Source organism: Eurosta solidaginis, chromosome 3 (genome assembly GCF_040869045.1).
Source record: "Eurosta solidaginis isolate ZX-2024a chromosome 3, ASM4086904v1, whole genome shotgun sequence".
NCBI classification, from domain to species: Eukaryota; Metazoa; Arthropoda; class Insecta; order Diptera; family Tephritidae; genus Eurosta; species Eurosta solidaginis.
Window position 1 is genome coordinate 260,514,107 of NC_090321.1, and position 26,355 is coordinate 260,540,461.

Here is a 26,355-nt window from a genome sequence, read left to right on the forward strand (position 1 = left end):
CTAGTGGAAGAAGTAACTTCCCTAATACGGCAACAAAACACAAGTGTTTCTACCAACACCCCAAGAGAAGTATCGGTCGATAAAAGCGAAGTATCTCTCTGGGACCTTCTCGATGAAAGAGTTGCTGAAGCAAAAACAATTTGTCAAAACGCGCCCAATGTCAATGCAAATATTCAGTTGGAGCAATATCTAAGGCAAAATTTTGTTGATCGCTCAAATAATCTAGAAGACTATTGGAATCGTAGCCAGTCAACATTTCCGGAACTATATACATATGCTTTCGAAAAAATATTTATGTATACCCGCAACCTCGGTTCCGTCAGAACGAGTTTTCTCGAAAGCAGGGCAAATAATTAACGACAGGAGAAACCGACTTAAAGGAGATAAACTAGATATGATAATATTTTTGAACAGCAATTTAAACATTGAAGGTATTTTTCATGTCAACTCGATGTACATACTTGTATTATTTACTTTACAATAAATTTTTTTAGGGGTTTAATAACACAATCAGTTGCCATCTCTGCGGCGAAAATTTAATATAGCCCTCATGCACTATCCGATTTTAGCTAGAACAACTATAGCGACTTTTAGTATTTAAGTGCTTGAAATATTTATTTTATGTTTCTTTTATAAGTGAAATTTAATGTGCAATTTTTATATTAATTAAACGTGACCTGAATTTTGAAAAAAAAAAACAAAAAAACAGTAGCTTATGTATAAGTTAAGGCAATCAATAATGATTCTGAAACAGATTTGAATAATACAGATAAAAATCCATTTTAAGTAACCTTCTTTCCTGTTGTTGTTGTTGTAGAGGCATAAAATCTCCCCACAGGTTTGGGGGAGACCAAAAAACTCAGTGGGTTGCGAACCAAGGTCATTTGCATATCATTCATGCGCTTTGCATAACATTTAACAAAGGCATTTAAATTGAATATTTTCATTATTTACTTGAAGCAAAATTTACACCATTTTAGTCATATTTAACGTTTTTGTTACGTTCCAATGTAGCGTGATCCAGATACGTATAGAAATTTAACATACAAATGCAACAACAAATTGATCCATATGATTCACATTGTTGTCGCATTTGCATGTTAAATCTCTAGCCGTATCTGGATCACGTTTCATTGGAACAGGACGTTTTTTGTCTTATATAGGTTTGTTCTTTAGCTACCCCGAGGGGTAACTAAAACAATCCAGAAATTGTTCTTTTGGCTTCTGGCAAGCTAAAGAACAAATCAAATGAATGAATGAATGAATGAAAAAATTCGTTCGATAGTTAAAATCATTCAGTAACTAACTATCGATAGTGGAATTCATTCGATAGTTCCCAACACTAATTTTTTCTAATTTTTAAGTTCGCGTCTGATGCGTGTGCCGGTATACTAAAAACTGAAAAACTGCCGCTAACGCAACTCTGTAGGTCGGCAGTTTTTCTTTACGTTGCTTAGCAACGAAATTAATGATGGCGTCAAAAATAAAATCATGGCGTCGAACAACGGCAGTTTCAACCAATCAGAAACTCTCCAAATTGCTCGATTCTAACAATTTTAGTGATGCCAAGTGCATCTGATGTATGGTTGCATCTTGCACATTTCTAAAGAGGGTTGCCATCTACAATTTATTTTAATACATTTTCTGTGGCACTACACCCCTCTTTTCCGGCAGCAATCGTGTAGGTCAGGGAAACAGACTCTTAGTCCCTAACCCCGTTTGCACCGTTTGCCAGCACAGAATATATATGTTTGCGACATCCGCCCAATGCAGCTCCTGCCTTGGGCGGTGCCACTTTCCTAGATGTTCTGGTCTCCGCGACGGTAACCTCCCGACGGGTTTCATTGCGCCATGTTGCCAGGTCGCAAACCCCAATGCTTGCCCAAGGACGCCCAGTCCCAGGGCCACAACAGCAATGTCCACAGAAAAGATCGCATGAGCGGAAATGGAGGCGGCCTCGCGTTTATCATACACCACTCTGTGCAATATCATATATTTGATCCTGGCATCGACCGCAGGGACAATGTCTTAGAACGTCAAGGCCTATCTGTCCGGTCAGGCGATGCAAACCTAGAAATCATCAACATCTATGTACATCCCTCCTGCCACCTGTTGCCCCAGTGGATACCGCCCTAATATTACCGCCTTACTCACTGGCAACAATCGCGTTATCTTAGGCGACTTTAATGCCCGTCACGATCTATGGCATTCAAACTTGCGGGCGGACAGTAGGGGTGAGATGTTGGCGGATCAAATAGAAGAAACGACGTTCTGCACAATAAACGGAGACGCCCCTACGCGTATGGTAGGAAGCTGTCACAGTTCGCCGGATATCTCAATCGTGAGCGCAGAACTCGTAAACTGCGTCAACTGGCCTATACTTATTTCGTTCGAGCGTACCGCCGACTTCATCGTTACAGAAAAACGCATTTTCATAAACTTTAAAAAAGGAAAGTGAGACGAATACAAATCTTTTACAGACAACCTCTTTGCTGCCCTCCCTATCCCGACTGATGCCCGCCAAGGGAGCGTACTTTCCGCAAGGTCATTGAATCCGCCTCGGCACGTTTCATTCCCGCCGGGAGAATTCTCGAAATTCGGCCCCACTTCCCGGCGGAGGCCGCAAATTTAGCTAGAGAACGTGACCTTATAAGACAGCTCGACCCAGGCGACCCTCAAATAAGGGATATAAAACAACGCATCAGATTGCTTGTGGATGAGCACAAGTATTTTATTTTTTTATTTATTTATTTATTTATTTATTTACGATCTTGAAGATCTATATAATTTAATAAGGTACAAAGTATTTTTAATGTTTACATATTTGTTTCAATTCATTGAATTTCTTTGACTTCAACTATATAATAATCTATAAAATATTTACTAAATAAATTTAACTACTTTACAGGTAGCGCTTTACAGTAGCTGTATAATAACTTTCTGAATTTTTTGGTATTATTACAGTTTTTAATATCAATTGGCAGATCATTATATTCTCTAATTCCTTCGTAGTATATACTTTTTTTATCGAATTCAGATCTCACTACCGGCAAGTAAAAGTTGTTATTGTGTCTTGTTTGATAGCTATGGACCTCTCTGTTTAGTCTGACACGTTCACTTAGGTAATTCGGCAAGTTTCCCAACTTTATGTTGTGTATAAACTTCAATGTGTAGTAAGTGATGTTCTGTTTTACACTAAGCCAGTTTAAGCTGTCTAGTAAATCCTTAATTGGGGTATCATACCGTTTTCTTAATATGAAACGCATAACTTTGTTTTGTTTAATTTGTAGCCTGGATTTTTGCGAATCAGCTAATGCGAATAGGATTGTAGGACAGTAAATAAAATGCGGCTCGATAATGGATCTATAGACCATTATTTTGTATTGCATACTAATATGCCTGCATGAACGAAACATGAACCCTATTTTTTGGAAATTTTCCCTTCGATGTATTTAAGATGTTCATCAAATTTTAATTTGTCATCTATAATTATTCCCAGGTATTTTATTCGGGTTACTCTTTCTATAGGGGTATTTGCTATTTTTAGCGATACATCATCTTGAGTCACTCTAGACCCCATTATCATCCATTTTGTCTTTTCTATGTTTATTTTAAGCATATTTTGGCACAACCACTTATATATTGCCTGTAGGTCCGATTGTATTTTTGAGGCTGCCTCATCAATTGTGTTACCGCTTATAGTCAAAAGTGCATCATCAGCGAATAATCTTATTTTGCAGTATTTGATACAGTTTTTGATATCATTTATGTAAATTATAAAAAGAATTGCTGCAAGCACCGATCCCTGTGGCAATCCTATTTCAATGTCCACTTCGGGGGAAATCTTATTTCTTATTACAGTTTTCTGTTTTCTTCCACTAAGGTAACTTTTGAACCAGTTAAGCGCTATGTTTCTTATGCCAATTTTATACAGTTTTCTTATAAGAATATCTCTGTCTACTGTTTCGAAAGCTCTTTTTAGGTCGAGGAAAACTGAAATTGTAAATTGTTTCTTCGTTCTACTTTCTTTCCATTCTGCAATTACCAGGTTAAGTGCAGTTTCACACGAGTGTTTTGATCTAAACCCCGACTGCTCCTTTATAATAATTTCGTTTTTATTTAAGTAATCCAGCAATTGGTTCTTAACTACAGTTTCTATTATTTTCTCATCGCTAGGTAAGGTATTTATGGGTCGTATCTCCTCTGGTTTAATTGTTCCCTTTACTTTTTCCACAGGTACAATTACTGAGGTCTTCCAGCAGTCTGGAAATACACCAAATTGGAAACTTTCATTAATTACACATGTGTAGGTATATCCTAAGTACTCCATGCTGTCTTTTAATACACCTTCCGTTACTAATTTTTTTCCTCCGTACTTGTTTTTTAATTTCGTTGTAACTCTCATAATTTCTTCAACATCTATTTCCTTCAATTTAAACACGCTTCTGCTTATCTCCATTTGATTTCCACCTGCTTCGAAGATTTCAATGCTATCTCTGATTCCGATTATGCTCTCATTAAAGTAACGGTTTAATTCAGTTGCTATTTCATAGTCATCTTCAATAAGAGCACCATTTATAGAAATTTTTTGAATTTGTGCTACCTCACTACTCAAATTTATGGCGTCTTTTAGACATTTCCACATTAACTTTTGGTTATTAGTATTTCTTGAGATTTTGTTTTCCATAAATGTTTTCTTTTTTATTTTAACTGCTTTTTTGTAATATCGTTTTATTGTAATATAGTTATCCCAAATATTGGTTCTCTCTGCTATTTTAAATTGTTCATACTTCAGCTTATTCAACTCTGTTAGTTCATGGTCGTACCATTTATTAATCAATTTAACTTGAACTCGCTTTTTATATGTTAAAGTGGCCATTACGTCATTAAGGATGTTGTTTATTCTTTGGACCTTTAGGCTCACTTCGCAGTTGTTTAGTTCAGCTAAGTTGTAAGTTCTAAGGAGATTTACTAAGTGGTCTTTTGCATAGTTATTCCAACACACGCGGTTTTCAAAGATTCTCATTTGGTACTTCTTTTGAATTGGTAGTTTGAATGAAATAGTTTCATGATCCGATATTTTATGCGAATCCAAATTCGATACTTCAACTTCAGCTTTGTTACTAAAGAGTAGATCTATTCTCGTTTGCGTTGTTTCTGTTATTCTTGTATTAAAATTAATTAATTGATACATTGCTAGTGATTCGAATGTCCTAATTAGCTGTCTCGAGTATGTTGTGTGTGTATTGACATTTATATTAAAGTCGCCAATAACGATATTGTTGCCGCTTTCAGAAAAGCAATCATCCATCATCTCATTAATATGTCTTATGAATTCGGCATCACTGGTGTTTGGTGAGTGATATAACGCACAAACCCTCCACTTAGTTATACATCGTATTGTTTCAAACACAATACACCATATATTATTACCTATGCTCCTATTGAATATAACTTTGAAATCAATTTTCTTATGAATATAGGTTAAGACACCACCGGTGTGACGACTATGCGAGTCGCATCTAATATGATTGAACCCAGCAATCTCCAGTTCCGAGTCATATACATCCTACGTAGTATGTGTTTCTGCACAAAGTACAATATCTGGATTTTCTTCCTCGATCATTATTTCAACTTCATTTTTGTTAGCTGTGATACTATTTGTGTTAAGATATATACATTTTAGTTTATTTTTGGGTTTCTTGAATTTGTCATTATATATTTTTTGTGAGCTTTCTGCATCTTCATTTAGTTGCTAATATCCTAATTTTTGTTTTTTTATCTCTAGTTTATTATTGTAGCAGTGACAGTTCCTGTCAAATGTATCATGATTTATGTCTAAGGCTAGGTTTAAGTTTGTGTTCGCTTTTATGCAATTTAGACACTTGTTAATTGGATTTTCTTCACATGTTTTATCGTTGTGTTTTCCGTGGCATTTGTGGCAAGCTTCTTCGTTTTTACAGTCGGCTGATTTATGATTAAATCCTTTGCATTTGTAGCACATTAGTACACTAATAGCATCGAAGACTTTACATCTATCCCACCCGATATTTATTCGCTCTGCGGAAAGAACCTTTTTATTTTTTTTTACACTCATCTGCATATCTTGTAGCACCAGGTCGACGTTTTGTATGTATGTTATACATTCGTCACACATAAATCGTATCATGTTGTTTTTTTCGCCAATAATTTTTGCGCTATATTTATCTACTCCTGAGCATTGTAGGCTTTCATGGTACACTTTCCCACACACTCCTTCACATGCTATTCCACTTTCCCCTCTTATTGTGGAATTGCATTTTGCACACACACCCATTATTGCCGTTTATTTATCCGTGTATATGATCTATGTTTATAGTTTGTATAAATGTGAAAAAATTTATTTTCAATATAAAATAGTTAATTATGGAGTTTTGTTCACTTTATTTGTGATTACTAGAACACAAATTCGCTTATTGAGTCTCTACCTCGCATTTTTAACGATTTTTAACACTTACAAGAGGAAAATACCAAAATATAACACAGCACTTCACATTCGCCTTGTTGCATAATATAGGTACGGGCGAAATGGGAGGAGCACCTAAGAGGTTGTAACCTCTCGGCCGGTGTAGGTAAACTTTGGTCCACCGTAAAGTCCCTATCGAATCCGTCTAAGCACAATGACAAAGTTTCCATCGCCTTCGGCGATAAAGTGCTGTCGGATTCGAAAAAATGCGCGAGCGCTTTCTGCCGTCAATATGTAATGCAATCTACGGTCGACAAAGATAGGCGGAGGGCTAACAGACACGCACATAAACATAAATTCAGCGCGTCACCAATTACCATCACCGCCAGAGAGGTTGAAGATGTCATTGGTCACGCTAAACCACCCAAAGCAGTGGGCCCAGACGACATAGCCATGCCGATGCTTAAAAGCCTAGGGAAAGAGGGTTTCAAATACTTAGCGCATGTCTTCAACCTGTCTCTTTCCACCTTTGTCATACCCGAAAAATGGAAAATGGACAAGGTGGTCCCGCTACTAAAGCCTGGGAAACCAGCTAACATAGGAGAGTCGTATCGTCCGATATCTCTCCTATCGTCAGTAGCAAAGACGCTTGAAGCCATTTTGCTCCCCTACTTCCAAGCAAATTTGCAGCTAGCCTGTCATCAGCATGGCTTCAGAAAACTCCATAGCACCACCACCGCGCTAAATGCCATCAGCACCCAGATAAATTGCGGTTTAAATCAAAACCCCCACCATAGAACAGTACTCGTAGCGCTAGACCTAAGCTTTTGATACGGTCAACCATGGCACGTTACTGCAAGACCTGATCTCTCCAGTTTTTTCGCCTCGCGAAACCTGACATTATCACCATCTAAATCGACCTTATTTACAACATGGACGTCCCAAATGTCGACCATTTTGAACATACACTTCGATGGCACTACGCTACCGACTGTCCTACACCCCAAAATCTTGGGTGTGACTTTTGATCAGGATCTACATTTTGGTGAGCACGCAGCCGCAGTTGTTCCGAAAATCCAGAGCCGTAATAAAATCCTCAAATCCCTTGCTGGCAGTACCTCATTACTACATACAAAGCAATTGGTCAGCCGTTTACGTGCTACGCGTCACCCATATGCTCGCCAAGCCTAAAAACCACCCACTGGAAGAAACTACAGGCCTGCCAAAATACTGCTCTCAGAATCGCCACGGGCTGTCTTCTTATGTCCCCAGAACACCATCTGCATAATGAGGCGAGAATACTCCCCATCAGGGAGAGAAATGGGATGCTGACCAAACAGTTTCTGTTGAATACCCAGAAACCTGGGCATCCCAACAGACATCTGATTGACGAACCAGCACCGCCTAGGGGCCTAAGGAGTCATCTCCGTAAGCATTTTGAGGAAATACGGCACCTGAGAACCCAGCCGTATGAAGCGGAAAAACACAAGCAGGTCCTTGGTGAACTCCATAGACAGGAGTCGGACCTTTATGTCGGGAATTGCCCGGTGAATCCAGTACTTGAAGAAAAATATCCAGAACTCGCAGAAGAGGAACGCATACTCCCCAGGGAAACGCGTGTCACTCTTGCTCAACTTCGTTCTGGATACTGTAACAGGTTAAACTCTTACCTATCCAGAATCAACCCCGACATACAAAATGTATGCCCTGCTTGCAATGTGTCCCCACATGACACCAACCATCTCTTTAATTGTAATGTGGAACCAACGCCTCTAACACCCCTTTCATTATGGCCCACCCCTGTTGAAACAGAAAGTTTCCTTGGACTCCCGTTAGAGGATATTGATGATCCCCCAGCGGGTTAGGGGGGGTCAGAATATACCCGCGGTAGGTATGCCTGTCGTAAGAGGCGACTAAAATACCAGATTCAAGGTGCTGTGTAGCGCAACCCTGCAGGTTGCCAGCGCAACATATAGCTTCTCCAAACCCAATTGTCAACCTCACCTATCCGCGGCGAATCCTGTTTCACTAACAGACGAGGCTCTGGCGACCCTAAGCTCCTTATGGAACTTTGGGTTGGGGAGGGAGGGGATGGCCTGAAGGTTTAATGTGGCCACATAAATCGTTCCCGAGATAGTCGGGCCAGCACCTTAATGGTGCTGTGGTACCGGAGCGTACCGGATCTGTATCCGGCAAAGGACCATCACATCGATAACACTCCCCAAAGCCTTCGGGAAGCAACCTTATCGCTACAACAACAACAACAACAACAACAGGATATTGATGACAATTTGTGATCGGTCGCGGCTGTTAGGTGGGGCGAAGCACTGCTACAACAACAACAACAACAATAAAAAGCATAGTAACGCACCGGACGCCGCCGCCGCCGCCGCGCCGATATTTTTGACATTCAGCGGCGGCGTGCGAAAAACGATCCTAATCGGCGGCGGCGGCGTATATTTCTAGCAAGTACACGACTGCCGTAGATATGTATGTGCATATGATAGCATTTTTCGCGCTTCAATTCAACTCATCTGGAGCTCATTCATATTGCAGCAAACACGCCAATAGGGGTTAAAAAAATTATTCAAATAAATTCTAATTTAGAATTGCAAAAGTACTTCACAAGAAAGAAAATTGACGTTAGCGCTCTTAAAAGGTACTTCAATAAATGATGGAATGAACAAAAATATACATATGTTCATACATTAATAAGTTGCCTCATATGTACATACTTATGTAAATATTTGCATGTATAAGCTCTTTTTTGTACTGCACTCATACGATGCAACATTTGCTGCCTGAGTTGTCCAGTAGCATGTGCTGCCACCATATCATGCCTCCCCATACCACTCGACCTTAACTACAACACATGTAAGTATGAAAATTCCGCATTCAGTCATCGCTATCTCCATTGTCATCGTCGCTCCGCAAAGCATGAACATGACTCACGCGCGTCGTATACACTGGTGGGTGAGTTGGTGCGATGAGCACCGATAAATGGTATGAGGGTGAGTTGCTGGAGCGTTGACGTTTAACACGACGTTCTATACAATAGAGTGGCACAACAAAAACGGTAAATATGTCCAGTATTATGCGTGGTGTAATTTGTTTTGGTCGCCTTTACTTCTTATCTTGAATTTTCTTTCTTTTGTTTGATTGCGCTTTTCCCTTATTCGGCTTGTTTTAGTCATCCTTAGTTAATGTATAAATTTTAACTTTTTTTTTACAACAAGCAGTGATATAAAACGGAATCGGGAAACAAATGATGCATTCCAGCCTTATTAGAATATATGGTTCCTAACCGCCAAAAACCACGTTCAATCGAAACAAAGAAGTATTGTCTAAATGGGTTATACACTGATAAAGCGTATAAGGAATCTAATGTCGAATAGAAGCAGCCTGTGAGAGGCTCCAAAAGAAGAAAAAAAACGAATAAAGGGTTTGAACAATGTGCCTTTATTCCAAAATTCCCGATATTCGAACCCAGAGCTTACAGAGACTTCATTCCTAAAAATATGGTTTAAAAAGAACAAGTGGTCAGGAATTAATTAGTAATTAGTTTTCAGAACGTCGGCAGAAAAAATTGATAGGTATCCCAAAAACACTATCTTTTGTGGTTTGCTATTGTTGTAGCGATAAGGACACTCCCCGGCCTTCGGGAGTGTTATCGAGTTGATAGTCCTTTGCCGGAGCAGATCTGGTACGTTCCAGTACCAAGCCCGACCATCTCGGGAACGATTTGTTATGACCACATGCGACCTTCTAGGCCATACCGCCCTCCCACCCCCTAGATCCATGAGGAGTTCGGGGTCGCCAGTACCTCGGCTGTTCATGATTCGCCACGGAGGTGAGGTTGATAATTGCGTTGGAGAAGATATAATTGGGCTGATAACCCTTGAGAGGGTTATGCTACACCGCCCCTTGATTGTTGTAGCAGTGCTTCGCCCCAACTAAGAGGTGCGACCGATCACAAATTGTCATCAATATCCTCTAACGGGAGTCCAAGGAAACTTGCTGTTTCAACAGGGGTGGACCATAATGAAAGCGGTGTTAGAGGCGTTGGTTGCACATTACAATTAAAGAGATGGTTGGTGTCATGTGGGGACACATTACAAGCGGGGCATACATTTTGTATGTCGGGGTTGATTCTGGATAGGTAAGAGTTTAGCCTGTTACAGTATCCAGAACGAAGTTGAGCTAGAGTGACTCGCGTTTCCCTGGGGAGTATGCGTTCCTCTTTCCTCGTTTTGGGTACTGTTCTTTGAGTACTGGATTCACCGGGCAATTCCTGGCATAAAGGTCCGACGCCTGTTTGTGGAGCTCACTGAGGACCTGCTTGTGTTTTTTGGCTTCATACAAGCACTGCTAAAACAACAACAACAACCCCTTGAATCAATTTGGTATTTTAGTCACCTCTTACTACAGGCATGCCTTGCGCGGGATTATTCTAAGCCCTCTAACCCGCTGGGGGACGTTAGACCCGGTCCTTGTAATACTCATCACTGAGTGAATAGTCGACGTGCAAACTTTAAAACATATGAAAGAAAAATAAAAGCCGAAAAGTCTGTCTATCATCGACGAGTTGCAGCGATTAGTGTAATATGATATAAAGAAATTAATTTATAATTTGTTTTGTTTTCGTTTTCACATACTAGGTATGTACCAAGGCGAATTCAGTAGTCAGGTATGGATCGCCGTTTCGTTTTGAGGAAACCCAAAATTCAATTTAATGTTTGGTAGTAGCTCAAATTTGTACATACATAAGTGCACAGCAAGTTAAATGAAGCGTATTCAGTGGTGTAGGTAAGCACAAATCCCAAAAATTTAAAACCTGTTGTTGTTGTTGTTGTTGTTGTTGTTGTAGCGATAAGGTTGCTCCCCGAAGGCTTTGGGGAGTGTTATCGATGTGATGGTCCTTTGCCGGATACAGATCCGGTACGCTCCGGTACCACAGCACCATTAAGGTGCTGGCCCGACCATCTCGGGAACGATTTATGTGGCCACATTAAACCTTCAGGCCATCCCCTCCCTCCCCAACCCCAAGTTCCATAAGGAGCTTAGGGTCGCCAGAGCCTCGTCTGTTAGTGAAACAGGATTCGCCGCGGATAGGTGAGGTTGACAATTGGGTTTGGAGAAGCTATATGTTGCGCTGGCAACCTGCAGGGTTGCGCTACACAGCCCCTTGAATCTGGTATTTTAGTCGCCTCTTACGACAGGTATACCTACCGCGGGTATATTCTGACCCCCCCCCCCTGACCCGCTGGGGTTAGTAGGGGTTAGCGAACCTGCTCTGAGAGTATTTCTCCTATGAAAAAGCGAAAAACTTTTCGGTTAGAAAATATCGTGCGAAGAGTGTTAGGTTAGGTACCTGTAAATAAATTTGTGCAGGCGAATGCAAACTAGCATGCTTCTCCAACGAAGATATGTAATTGTGACGAGCTCGGTCTTTTTCGGACCCAGCATTAACATTGAAAATAATGTCAGCCCAGGATTTAGGAACTCTATGTTATACCTCGTTAGTCAATCCAGACGGTGCATTTGTAAAGGCCAATAATAGATAGATAGATAGATAGATTGATATTTATTATTAATATGTTTACATATTTTTTGATTTCACAATAAATTTTAAATATCACAAATTCATTTTCAATTCACAGACGTGTATGATATATATATATATTAAGTAATAAAAAGTAAAAAGTAATAAAAAGTATTTTAGCCTCGAATAAGATCTATACATAGCCGTTTAAAATTCATAATATTATTCTCTCGTTTGATATAATCAGGTAACGAGTTAAATATGTTAAGGCCCTTATATAATAATGTGTTTTGGGCTGCAGTAGTCCGCTGTAATCCTAGTCGAAAGTCATTCGCATTCCGCACAGCATATTGGTGTGTATCTCTAACATACTGAATGCAACTTGTTAAATACATCGGCGCCCTGTTCTGTTTAATTTTAAAAATCATTATTAGTGTATTGAGCATCAGTTTTTGCTCAATATTTAGCCATTTCAATGTTTCAAGCATGTGACTTATTGGGGTGTATTTGTGGCATTTTATTATTGATCTCATACATTTGTTTTGTAATTTCTGTATCCTTCCTATTTGTGATTGGTTACAAGATGTGTACAGAATTGTGGAACAGTATTCAAAATGTGGCTTTATGATTGTATTGTATATTTTTATTGCTGTTAAAGTGTCTAATTTATTTCGTATTCTTCTAAAGAAGTAAATCTTTTTTGCAGCTTTTTTACACAAATAGTCCACGTGATTGTTAAATTTGAGCTCATTGTCTATTATTACACCTAAGTATTTCATATTGGTTACTTGCTCAATACTAGTATTATTTATCTCTAAATTTATTTCGCTAATTGTATTTATCACCATTACTTTTGTTTTCTGTTCATTTAATTTGAGCCTATTCATTTTAAGCCATTTCATAATTTCATCTATATCACATTCTAACTTTCGTTTACATTCTTCCAATATCAATATGATTTGCATTCGCCAGCATTTGCAGGCTCTTAACATGATTTGTACAATTTCGTATTAGATCTGCTGCTAGAATTATCTTCTACAGCACCAGGATAAATGAGTTACAGTCGAAAGTGCTGCAGAGTCGGATTTTCGAGGATTCGAGGGGTTGATAAGCGCAATACAAGTTTTATTGCTTCAAAGCTTTCGCAACCCAAATATGAATGTACATATCATACACATGTTTAGCAGGCGAGGCTCTGGCGACACCAAGTTCCTCATGGCACTGGGGGGTGGAGGGGCGGTATGGGCTAGAAGGTTTAATGTGGTCATATTAAACGTTCCCGATATGGTCGAACTAGTACCTTTATGGTGCTTTGTTACCGGAACATACCGGATCTATATCCGGCAAAAGCCCATCAATATCGTTAACAGTCCTCAAAACCTTATCGTTAATATAAGAACAACAGTCAAATTTTCGCTTTTCTAGGGCGGTAGTAGGTATGAGATCGCTTTCATCGAAGATTATTCAACATTTATATCTTCTTACCCATAACTCACTACAGTTAGAAACACCTAATGTTGGTCAAGTGCATCCATAATGGCATTTCATCCATCATTTGTATTATTTTGATGCGGTGTTCAACTGCAAATCATTCATATGTAAGCTGCCATCAATATGCCTTAAATTTACCTGTAAAAAATATTCCGTCGACGAAATGGAACCAGAGAGAGTGCTGTTATTTATTATTACGGCGTTTTAAGCTTAAATGTTAGATTATTACAAATTATAAGTATATTTTAATAATAATAGGATTTCAATAATTCGGGTTGTCGGAATGCATGAGATTCCGATCAACACGGGAACTGGTGGTCCCAACGGGCGAGTCTTGGAGCCATCTCAATGGGAGGTTGGAAGGAACATGTTTTCAATCCTGCCCTACTACAAGACGTAGATGAGCCTTCTTAAGAATGACATTGACGAAATGTTCACACATAAATAATGACTTATTGTCAACAGTTATGCACTACCTTCAGCAAAATTGGGCATATGCCATATTTACATTTTTTACTGCTCCTCATACCCGTTCGTAATTTCTTGGAAACCAATAGATAGGAAATAATTATTAAGGCAAACGAGTCCAATCCATTGTTATGAAATTTCACTATAAGGGGTGGCAATACCTAAATAACAAACCCATCTTCAGATGTTTGCGTTTGTCGACTTTTCTGTATAACTATTGGGAATGGATAAGTACAGGCAAAAATGACGTCACCTTCTAAGTGGGGGAGTGGTGCCTATGTACAAGTTTATTGCAAACAAAAGTTCAAATATTTGTGATGCGCGAACATTAATTTTGAGCTTGGGTAGTTAGAAGCATGGTTATTATAAAGCAATAAACAATAAATATCCTACTTACTGCAATAGAAATGCAATTTTCTTCAGCGGTGTTGGGGAACTTGACGATGAATTTAGAACCGGCCTTTTCTTCGCTGTCATTGAGCGGACGAAAACGACAGACTACTTTGATGCTATCCTCTGCTGGAATCTCACGATCAGCAGACATTTTGATGACTACAACACTTTACCTTGGAACCGTTAAAAGTTTTCAGAACTCTTTTATTATCGTATTTTATGTAGGAATTATAACTTCACTTCCAATTAGCACCGCTCCACATATATTTTATATTTACACTTCTATTCTATTCCTATAGTTAAAATTATTCCAATTTCGAATAATTATTGGTTTTTCTTTCGCTCGACTGCCTTCTGCTTCTAGCTTTTTGTTGTTTTATGTTTCTACTTTAGAGCAATTGACAGTTTGCCCGAGCCCACAAGCAAAATCAAACGTCAACTTTATAGAAAATACTAATATTTGTAGCTCGTAGTCACCTTCATTCAACAAATTGAAGGTTTTAAGGAAAATTATTCAAATTTTTTAATTATTAAAAAATATAAAAATTTTCACTTTGCTCGTCAAATTGAACCGAACCGAACAGCAGCAGACGAGACGAGACGACAAATACACACCTAGTGGCGCAACATAGAAAGATGACAGCAATTGACAGTTGACCAGCGTGGACAGATCAAATATTTTATGCCAATTCAATTTTTCAAATCATTTAATATATTTAAATGCATTTGAAACTAAAAATGCGTTATCAGATCAGAATGTTTCATTATCATACAAGAAAATTTATTGATTTTCTGGGCATTGCGAAAATTACTTCAAATGTATTGAATTGGGTTTTACTCCAGTTCTAGACTTCGGCGTGGCAGCACCGTCATTTCGCAGTTTTCATTTTCAAACTTTTCGTAGTCAAATCAGTAGCTATCTCTTTCTAACAAAGGCAGAATCATAGCACAAATATCAGCTGTCCAAATTAAGGTTACCTGACTAAACAAATAACGAATCAGCGGAAATTACTTAATAATAATTAGCCGTTTTTTCTTAAGCGTATACGTTTACGCTTAAACTTTATATGGACTGCTAAGCGTCAAACTCTTAATAGACCTCTGAAATTACTGCGCATAAAATTAGTACTACTAATTTTTAATACACATTATACACAGATGTTCCTGAAATATGTGTCTATTGCCGTCTTTCAGTGAGTTTTACAGCTCCGGCTCACGCTCAATTCTCACGGAAATGCTCTGGATCATTGAGAGACTTGAGAAGCAGATGGCGTGAAATTTTCGCACACGTGAAATGTGATAGGCAGATGTCGCCGCTGTTTTTCATTTAACTCATACGGCGAAAGGCTATGCAGCGACATCTATTTTTGAAGAAGTAGGTATATTAAAGGCCATGTTGCCAGCCTAAAAAGAAGTAATTAACAAATTATCTGGCTCACAAATTGAACCAGACTTCTATCTGGATTTATCTGGCTCAAATCGTTGTTGTTGCATTTACATGCAAAATTATTTATCTGGCTCAGGATTTTGCCACCGGACGATAGCTTATGTTTCACCTCAACACTAATTCTATGTTGCACCTCTAAAAATTGTGTGTATCCACAAATCAACGCAAGTGATTCAGCTATATGTTATACACAGACATACAACCATGTTTAACCAATGCCGCTAGATGGTTCTCCTAAGCATTATCTATGTGTATCCACATATCTGTGTGTATCCACAAATCAACGCAAGTGATTCAGCTATATGTTATACACAGACATACAACCATGTTTAACCAATGCCGCTAGATGGTTTTCCTAAGCATTATCTAAGCGAGGATAAGCGTTTTTTTACGCGGAAACGTAAACGTATACGCGTGTAAAAAAAAACCGCTATAATAGGGTGCACTGTAGAGCTGTGAATAATTTATGAAACCAAAGAGATTGGATTTACGGCCGTCATGACGGTACAAACTCGTTCATCAACGTTTTTTCCCACCTCTATACTCAAAGCTGTGAATATTTTGCCAAATATTTCAAAAACAGACAAAAATTCAGACTTCAAACTTATATTTGAAAATCTTTTTAAAAATAAAAAAAAAAAACATAAGCAAAAAACACGAAAAATAAGTGAAAAAATCTATATATTATTGATGGAACCTGCTGGATAAGCTATTGCAGCTTTACAGAAAAACAGTGCCGCTGATAACGGTGAGTATAGCGGCCTTTCTTTAACGGTCGTAATATAACGACACCATTTCCCGAGGAAACCAAGTCTTTGTCGTTGCGTTGAAAAAAGTAAAACAAGTAAGGAAGGCTAAGTTCGGGTGTAACCGAACATTACATACTCAGCATACTCGGCGAGACATCGCCATAGAGGTGGACCAGGGGTGACTCTAGAATTTGTTTGAACGATATGGGTATCAAATGAAAGCTGTTAATGAGTATTTTAAAAAAGCGTGGTGGTAGTTGTATATGTGAAGGCGTTTTCGAGATATTTACCAATATGTGGACCAGGATGACCCAGAACACCATCTGTCGGGTACCGCTATTTTGTTTATATATGTAATACCGCAAACAGTATTCCTGTCAAGGGCTTTTGATTTCGCCCTGCAGAACTTTTTCATTTTCTTCTACTTAATATGGTAGGTGTCACACCCATTTTGCAAAGTTTTTTTCTAAAGTTATATTTTGCGTCGTCAACTAATCCAATTACCATGTTTCATCCATTTTTTTATTTGGTATAGAATTATGGCATTTTTTTCATTTTTCGTAACTTTCGATATCGAAAAAGTGGGCGTGGTGATAGTCGGATTTCGGCCATTCTTTACACCAATACAGAGTTCAGATAAATACGTTAACTGAGTTTAATAAAGATATATCGATTTTTGCTCAAGTTATCGCGTTAACGGCCGAACGGAAGGACAGACGGTCGACTGTGTATAAAAACTGGGCGTGGCTTCAACCGATTTCGCCCTTTTTCACATAAAACCGTTATCGTCCTAGAATCTAAGCCCCTACCAAATTTCACAAAGATTGGTAAATTTTTGTTCGACTTATGGTATTGAAAGTATCCTAGACAAATTAAATGAAAAAGGGCGGAGCCACGCCCATTTTGAAATTTTCTTTTATTTTAGTATTTTATTGCAACATATCATTACTGGAGCAGAATGTTGACACAATTTACTTATGTACTGTAAAGATTTTAAATTTTTTTGTTGAAATTTGGCTTTAAACAAATTTTTTTGAAAAGTGGGCGTGGTCGTTCTCCGATTTTGCTAATTTTTATTAAGCATACATATAGTAATATGAGTAACGTTCCTACCAAATTTCATCATGATATCTTCAACGACTGCCAAATTACAGCTTGCAAAACTTTTAAATTACCTTCTTTTAAAAGTGGGCGGTGCCACGCCCATTGTCCAAAATTTTACTAATGTTCTATTCTGCGTCATAAGTTCAAATCGCCTACCAAGTTTCATCGCTTTATCCGTCTTTGTTAATGAATTATCGCACTTTTTCGGTTTTTCGAAATTTTCGATATCGAAAAAGTGGGCTTGGTTATAGTCCGATATCGTTCATTTTAAATACCGATCTGAGATGAGTGCCCAGGAACCTACATACCAAATTTCATCAAGATACCTCAAAATTTACTCAAGTAATCGTGTTAACGGGCAGGCGAACGGACGGACGGACGGACATGGCTAATCAATTTTTTTTTTCGATACTGATGATTTTATTCCTTTATACCTGTACAACCAACCGTTAATCAATCAAAGTTAATACACTCTGTGAGCTCTGCTCAACTGAGTATAAACACAGCAATGAAGACGTATTTGTTCTGGCGTAAATCTTTAAATCGGCCAGAAACGCTCGTCTGCGAATTTTTATATTTTATTTTTATATTTATTTTTTCCTTTGACAGTTCGAAAACGCAGTGCTGCCACACAGCGAGGAACTTTAACATTATTGGCTATGTAAATACAAGAGCTCTGTTATATTGCCTATGTAAATACAAGAGCTCTGTTAAAACTGGTGCTGCCATGCCAAAACATTTCACCAAAAATTTTCTGCTATTCCCGATCACCCTGTGCTAATGAGTTTACCTGTCAAAATTTACAAATTCTTGAAAATTCCCTCTTTTATGGCCATAATTTTGTTACCGTCTTTCATATTTGTGAAATTCTGCTGAAAATTTGTTGTGATAACGTACATTTATTATTATTCTTACATTCACAAAGAAAGCAAACCGTGAGCGACAGTTTCAATGAGTTTCCAACCGCCAACAACAACTACTGCAACGAGCACTGGCTTCTCGTTTGGACTAGGGACAGCAGCTGCTGGGTCAGCAAAGCCAGCATCTTTCTCCTTCGGCGCAACAGGTGGTGGTGACGCAGGCACAGCAAAACCATTAACATTCGGTGCACCAAATACTACGGCACCGTCAATGGCAGCACCACCGGCTATTGGAGGATTTGGTGCTGGCGGTGGTTTCTTAGGTGCAGCAGCTGCAACCACAGGTAACGCAACAGCAGCAACTACTGCTACATCCGCAACCCCTACTACTGGATTTTCATTTGGTGCAACAACCTCCAGCTCTGCAACAGTTGCACCAACCGTTACAGCTACTGCTACTGTTGCTACTACGACAGCTTCAACAGGTTTCGGTTTCGGTGCTACTGCACCCACCGCTCCGGTTGCAACAACTGCATCAACAGGCTTTAGTTTTGGCGCATCCCCAACTGCCAGCGCTGGTGGGACATCTAAATCATCTGTGCCCAATACCGCTACAACGGCTGCTACAGCACCAGCACCAACCTTCTCTTTAGGCACAACAAAAACAACAGCGTCTACTCTGCCAACACTTGGCGGCACAAGTAGCGCATCAACTGCACCAACCACCGCCATTGGTGGTGGGGGTTTCGCAAATCTCAGCACAGCAACAAAGACTACAGATTCCGCCTCTGTGGCGAATGCTTCACACTTATCATATAACCAATTGGAAGAACATATAAACAAATGGACATTGGAACTGGAAGAACAAGAGAAGGTTTTCGCAGATCAAGCGACACAAATAAATGCTTGGGATAAGATTTTAATTAGCAATAATCATAAAATTCTCGAACTCAATGATGCCGTACAAAAAGTCAAGTCCGACCAGCAAACATTGGAACAAGAATTGGAATTTATAGCAACACAGCACAAAGAGTTGGAGGAGAGCATTGTACCGTTACAGAAAGAATTCCTCAAATTACCGCAAGTTGATGTAGAACGCAGTCAAACGTATTTATTAGTTGAGAATTTGGATACACAGTTGAAACAAATGTCTGAAGATCTCAAGGAAATCATCGATAATTTGAATGAGGCAAACAAGGGACAAGATAGCACAGATCCAATAATACAAATCGGTAAAATATTAAATGCGCATATGAGTTCGCTGCAATGGATTGAATCGTCTACAACAAACATTTCAAATAAACTTGATGATATAACAAAAATGCATGAATCATTTAAGCGAGAATCGGAGCGTTCCTTTCGTTCGGCTTACTATAATTAATTGATGTAACATAGTGGAAAATTTTAAATTTCCTTTTCATTATTTGTTAAAATACATACATTTTTATAAATCAAAAACATGTGTTTCACTGTTATTTAATTTTCTTTCATAAAAACAAATAGTACATTAGTAATATTTATAATGCTTAAGTCTTAACAACTTAACAGCTTTATGTGTACTACCTAAAGCTAGGTAACCGCCATTGGGTGAAAATTCTGCCACACGTATTTTACCAATATCACTACCAGGTAGGGGGAAATTACAAAACACCGTTGCGCTGGGAAAGTGCGCCAATTTCACCGCTGACGGTATTTCAGCCGAACACATTGCCAATACTTCGGCTGTTTGATTAAATTTCACATCTGTAATGGCTGTACGCAAATTTAAGAATGTTTTTTCAGGTTTTGGCGTCGGTGACAATTGTACTTTCTGAAAATCATAAACATTAACTACACCTTCTGCACTTCCAGTTGCAAGCAGACGTTGATTCAGTGACAAATCCATTGCACGGCCATTCAAACACCCATCATCGATGAAACTATGCACCAAACGCTGTTTGATCAGTGAAAAAATATAAATCTTCGAAGAATGCGCACTGCATATAAGATTTTTTGAGTCAGCGGTAAAGCAAACGGATGCTGCATTTTCTTGCTGATTGAATGTGTGTATAAGTTCCTGCGATGTAGCATCAAATAAATGCACATTGCCAAAATGTCCAGCTGAGGCAAAATAACGTCCGCATGGCGACACCTTAAAATTCGGTAAACCTGTAATATCGTGTGGGAGTCTATAGCGCATTTCCTTTGCAGACAACAAATCGTATATGTAATATTGGGGCTGTGAAGAACCAAAAATGGCCTATAAAAAATAATAATAATTATATGCTTCACAAATTTAATATACGGGGCAATAAATAAAGTTCAATTAGTTGATGACGAATACATTTTTACTTTAAGGTACCAAAATTACAAAGCTCAGTTTAAATGTTTTACGAGATTTATTGAATAAAGCCCTATAACGGATTTCGTATCAAAAGCAGCTCATCTCAGCATAAATTTAATACATTTTCCAACTGCTGAGGAAGAGATTTCTTGAAGCAAATTATGGAATTATTACGGCAACAATCTCGCATAACGCAGCATCTAAATGCGTGTTAGAGTGTAAGCAGTCTCTGGAGGGAATCGGGAGAGGGAGAAGCATACATCTATATTGGGTCCCAAGGCATATGGGAATGAAAAAGCGGACGAACTAACTAAAAAGGGCGCATCTCTTGAAGCTTGCTCCGTAGACGTCCCAATTAGATTGGGCGAGATTAAGCGAAGGCGAGAGGTGCACATGATCGACCAAGCGGGAAAGGCGTGGGTTCTCGCTGTAAAGTGTCGAAGATTATGTGTAGGTCTTACAATCTTAGACTAACACAGTTGTTTCTATCATTAGAGAGAGGACTGTAGACTCATGACGGGTATTCTGACTGGACACTGCCTTCTGGCGTCACATGCCTTTAAATTAGGCTTGGTCAGTGATAGCAGATGTATGAAGTGGAGGAGGAAACGATCGAGCACGTTCTGTGCTCGTGCCCTGCACTTGCCAGGCTAAGACTCCAGCTATTAGGAGTGATACAGCTGTCAGATCTAGAAGCAGCAAGTGGCTTAAGTCCTAGGAAGCTTCCAGTATTTGCCAAGAGGACGGAGTTATTTTATAACATAGGTCCTGGTTTTTGATAGGGTTTTTCAGTTTGGTCGTTAAAACAAACTTCTGGTAACACTACGGACTCAATCAGTCTTTGTGAGGTCCTCATGGACGGCCAGTTCAACCTAACCTAACCTAAATTATGGAACGGTGCGCAGTAGAATCGCAGCCGCGTTAGGACGATATTGAACTCAAGCGTATCATATCGATACCGCCTTGTACTTGAAACCAGTACTTATTTATAGGAATCGAGAAAGGCAATCTATCGAGGGAAGGTACTAAAAAATTATTTTTGGTTTATGGTTTTAGAAATTGAAATCAACAGCGATCACGGCCAGCAACAACAACAACAACACGGCCAGTGAAAACATCATTAAATAACTTATAAGCAAACACTAGCCATCCAACTAAGCGATTTTTCGAAAACCAACTCATATAAGACTTTCTTACCTTCGTGCCACACGGTTTCAAACGTGCGCAATAAATTGGAAATTTTTCAAATCTCACACTGTGCAATTTTTCATTTTTAAACCCATCAATGCTATAAATTGTTGCAACACCCGTTGTGCCTGCTACAAGTGTTGCTGTGCTATTTGGTATAAATTGTATGCTTGTTATAGAACCTTCAGCGTATGTAGCGCGATTTAAATCTTTCAAACGTTTTATTTGTATATGATTTTGTGGTAGAGTATTGATCTTTGGTTTTGCTACAAAACCCACTGTCTGTAAAAGTGCTTCATCTTCACTGTCGCCTTCTTTTTTCTTGTTTTCCAATGATGCCCAACTGGGTTGTGGCAATGTGCGTATAAAACGCGTTGCTACATAATCTTTGTACGATTTATCTTTTCGCAAATGTTTTGGCAGAAGTTTTTTAACATCGCCCAAAGTGATATGATTGTCGGCTTCATCCTCCCAAGCTGGTTTACGCTTACGGCTTTCTTTGCCCTCACCGTCATCACTTTCGCCCTCTTTCTTTAACTTACCCACGGCTGCTTCCATATTTTTAAATAATCCTTTCTTATCACCAAATATAACGTTTTGCATGGGTATTTCATTGACATCATTATGGGTGGTTGGTTTATTTTTGCATTTCATTGACAAAGTCGTCTCATCTAGTTTAACATCGCCTCTTTTATCCTTTGCTTCTACTTTTTCGGCCTTTAACTTATCAACTTTGGTGGCGCATTCAAGCATGTCTCGTATGATTTCATTCTCACTATCACTCATTTTGTTAAGTTTATTTGCATTCAATTAGCTAATTTATGAAATATATGAAAAATTCTTTGCCAATTGGTTAAACTTAAGGGAATTGTGAATGATAATAAGTTTGATATCTGCTGCATAGACTAGTGATGGAACGGCATCATGTGTGCAAACGTCAAATCTAAATGTCACGCAGAACAAAAATTGGAAATCGAGTGAGGTTTTCACGCAGCAAATTCAATTTGGGTTGCTCTCATACAAGTTGTATGTGCATGAGACATTTTTGACAGAAAATGACTTGCGTGCGTTTATATTATGTTGGATTGTTAAACTGTCGCAACGCTTGCTTTTTTGGGTTAGGGCAAAACATGCCGGTTGTTTGGGCGCGCTAAAAAAACGCAGTGCGGTTTTAATAGGTTGGCATGCAAGTAGGATATGTAGCAGCTAGTGGTGGGATTATTTTCGAATTATAATCGAATAAACGTTATTCGAATAAACGAATGAATTTATTAATTTCAAATAATCCGAATAATATTTATTCGAATTTTTTATTCGTTTATTCGCTTTCATTTATTCGAATTCCTTTCCTTATTATTCGTATAGTACTATTATGCGCAGCAATTTTGTATTTGTATTTTGTATTTGTATTTGTATTTATTAGGCAATTCATCCCAGCACAACAATTTGACAAAAATTATTTTACAGTGCTAGTCGGTAAAAGGCATAAAATAGGAACAATCTAATCTTGAAACTTAAAGCTAATGACTATGGCTAAGAAAAGGTTACAACAAATAATATATTTAATAAATAGTAAATAGATAAATAAAGGAATGATAGAGTACATTTGCTTAGAAGGAATCAGTATTTTAATTGTCTAGGTTATTATAGAAACTTGTTAATTCTTTATTGAAGAGCAGAGCATTGCTTATAAGCCTAAGTCTAGAAGGGAGCGAGTTCCAAAGACGTATGGAATTAATGAAGAACTGGCGATCAGATATTAGCATACGATGTCTGAAGTGGGTAAGGAGAACAGATCTAGACGACTGGAGAAAATTTAGCCTCCAATACAGATAGTCAGGTTCCTTCATATATATTAATTTATGTAGCGTAGTGAGCGTTTTAAGTTTAATAAGGTTATCGAAAGAAATGTTTAGCAACCTGTAAGCATGTTGAGAGACGTGGTCAAGTCTTTTCAACCCATAGACGTATCTAGCAATGTTGTTATACACAACATTAAGTTTCCTCTTACATACATAGTCACAATTGGAGTAAACCTCACAACCATAAAGGAGCGTAGGTATTAAGTACGCTTTTGCTATTAGTAGACGAATATGTAACGGAGTAAAATATTGTGTAAGCCAGAGTGTACGAAGCATCCCATACACTTTTCCCACTGTGCGGAAGATGTGATCTTTCCATGTCAGGGTTTTGTTAAAAACTATACCTAGATTTTTTGCCGTGTCAACGTATTCTATAATAGTGTTGTCTAAAATTAAATTTTCCATTCCACTTTTATCTAGTGACCTTCTATGAATGACTATACATTTCGACTTCTTAGGGTTAAGACATAAGCCGTTCATAGAAGCCCACGTACCAATTTGACACAAATCGTAATTTAAGTTATTAATACATGAACTGGTACGATCACTAGGACAGCACATATACAATTGTACGTCGTCAGCATAAATGTGAATATTACAATACTTGAGAATACCAGGCAAATCGTTTATATACAAAACAAATAACAGGGGACCAAGGATTGAGCCTTGTGGGACTCCTCTTAAAACACTGACGAAGTCAGACTTTCTGCTACCAACACTTACTGCCTGAGTTCGGTCGGCCAAATACGATCTGATTAGGGCTGTTGCAGAGTTGGAGAAATTAAATAGGTTGTCCAGCTTCTTGCAGAGAACGGTGTGGTCGACCGAGTCAAACGCTTTTGAATGGTCGAGAAGAGTCAGGAAAGCAGTAAAATTTTTGTCAACTTGTTCTCGAATATCCTCTATCACCGATAGGAGCGCCGTTTTACAGCTACGATTTGACCTGAATCCAGACTGGGAATCTGTGAGAAGGTTATTATTCTGCACATAAGTATTTATCTGGCAGTGAAAAATTCGTTCGACGACCTTGGAAAGGAAAGGCAGAATAGCTATAGGTCTATACTCCTTGTTTTGCTTGGGGATTGGGATTACCTTAGCAACTTTCCAACATTTGGGAAATACACAGGACGTCAGCACAGAGTTAACCAAGTAGGTTAAGTGAGGAAGGATTTTAGGAAGAATTATTTTTAAAAATTTCGGACATATACCATCGAACCCCATAGCATTAGACTTTACTGAAAGAATGGCTTGAACGACATCACACTCATCGACACTAGCAAACTCAAGAGGACCAAAATCAACATTAGCGCGAATAGAATGATTATCAGCACATATATTGTCAGTTGAGATTGGCAGATTTACAAAATTTATATTTATCTCATTAATGTCTACATCAGGGAGGACAGAGATATCACATTTGGATTTTCCGATACCAATATGTTTAATCGACTTCCAGGTTTCCTTCGAACTCAAAGCAGCACTAAACTTGTTATTATAAAATTTCTGCTTAGCTGACCTAATGGCTTTGTTTGCAGCGATCCTAGCTGTTTTGAAGCAGTTGTGAGCCTCCAGGGTTTTGTATCTTTTCCATCGTGAGTAAGCAAGGTTACGCTGGTGAATTAAGTGTTTTAGATTGGCACTAAACCAAGGGGTATTATTGTGTGTAGCAGCTTTGAGTTTCACTGGCACATAGTTGTCGAAAAGCCTAATGATATGGTTCTGTAGGAATGATGCCTGATCATCGACCGATGTCAGTGTACGAATCAAGCTCCACTCAACCGACTCCACCGCTGCATTAAGGGAACTGTAATCTATGCTTCTAAAATCACGATATGTAAAGGAACATTGTATGTGTGACGTTTGGAAGTTGTAACTAAGAAATATTAGATCGTGTTTTGAAAAGCAAGATGCCGACAATTGATCGTAGTGGAGCAATTTCAGGGGATCATTCACAAAAAATAAATCCAGCAAAGAAGAATTTGAGTCAGTAAAGTGTGTAGGTGAAGTTAAATTGGTGGGAAAAAGTCCAAGAGACTCCATACTTAGCTTTAGAGTTGAGTCGACGAGAAGGTTGGAGTTGAAATCCCCAGCGATGATTATATTATCATAGCTTATAAGTAGAGGCTCGAGAAATTCAATAAAGCCAGAGAAGTCAACTCCACGATTAGGTCTGTATGCACAGCCGATAAGAAGCCTTTCATTATTTACAGAGAACACGTCTACGAACACATATTCGACAAGATCACTTGGACTAGCACTGCAGCAAAGTTTACAGGATAAACTACTTTTAACATATATAGCAACACCGCCACCATGACCACGTCTATCAGCCCTGAACAGTTGATATCCATTTAGTTGCACCAAATCATTTTTGTGACATGAAGAAAACCAGGTTTCGGAAATACATATAACATCTATATCAGAACCCTCAGATATGAATCTCAATTCATCCAGCTTTTTATATAGGCTTTGCGCATTAAGAT

The 26,355-nt window shown here is 38.6% G+C and overlaps 3 protein-coding genes across 4 annotated transcripts in view; 1 reads left to right on the forward strand and 2 right to left on the reverse strand.

Annotated features, from left to right (window-relative positions):
* The window catches only part of Khc (kinesin heavy chain), a 111,214-nt gene extending 96,271 nt beyond the window's left edge, over nt 1–14,943 (reverse strand). For both annotated transcript variants that reach the window (XR_010951329.1, XM_067776128.1), the window contains exon 1: nt 14,344–14,943. Coding sequence is in view for 1 of the 2 variants with exons in the window: in XM_067776128.1 (XP_067632229.1) it covers nt 14,344–14,490 (147 nt within the window). In the remaining variant the exon portion in view is untranslated. The remainder of the gene's footprint in view (nt 1–14,343) is intronic.
* Nucleotides 14,944–18,441: 3,498 nt separating this feature from the next.
* Nup62 (Nucleoporin 62kD) lies at nt 18,442–19,957 on the forward strand. The gene has a single exon (XM_067776131.1). It carries the CDS (start codon nt 18,591–18,593, stop codon nt 19,878–19,880), a length of 1,290 nt encoding a protein of 429 aa, XP_067632232.1. The 5' UTR covers nt 18,442–18,590; the 3' UTR covers nt 19,881–19,957.
* On the reverse strand, nt 19,941–22,950 carry wcd (U3 small nucleolar RNA-associated protein 18 homolog wicked). The gene is made up of 2 exons (XM_067776130.1): nt 22,020–22,950; nt 19,941–20,738 (listed from the first exon to the last, which is right to left on the reverse strand). The coding sequence occupies exons 1-2, from the start codon at nt 22,794–22,796 to the stop codon at nt 20,007–20,009; spliced, it is 1,509 nt and encodes a 502-aa protein (XP_067632231.1). The 5' UTR covers nt 22,797–22,950; the 3' UTR covers nt 19,941–20,006.
* Nucleotides 22,951–26,355: the final 3,405 nt, after the last annotated feature.

Bases quoted from the DNA above. Each gene is read 5' to 3' on its own strand.
- Nup62 (XM_067776131.1), top strand. From the start codon at position 18,591: ATGAGTTTCCAACCGCCAACAACAACTACTGCAACGAGCACTGGCTTC.
- wcd (XM_067776130.1), bottom strand. From the start codon at position 22,796: ATGAGTGATAGTGAGAATGAAATCATACGAGACATGCTTGAATGCGCC. The intron at 20,739-22,019 runs GTAAGAAAGTCT...TATTTTTTATAG, and splicing joins TGAAACCGTGTGGCACGAAG to GCCATTTTTGGTTCTTCACA.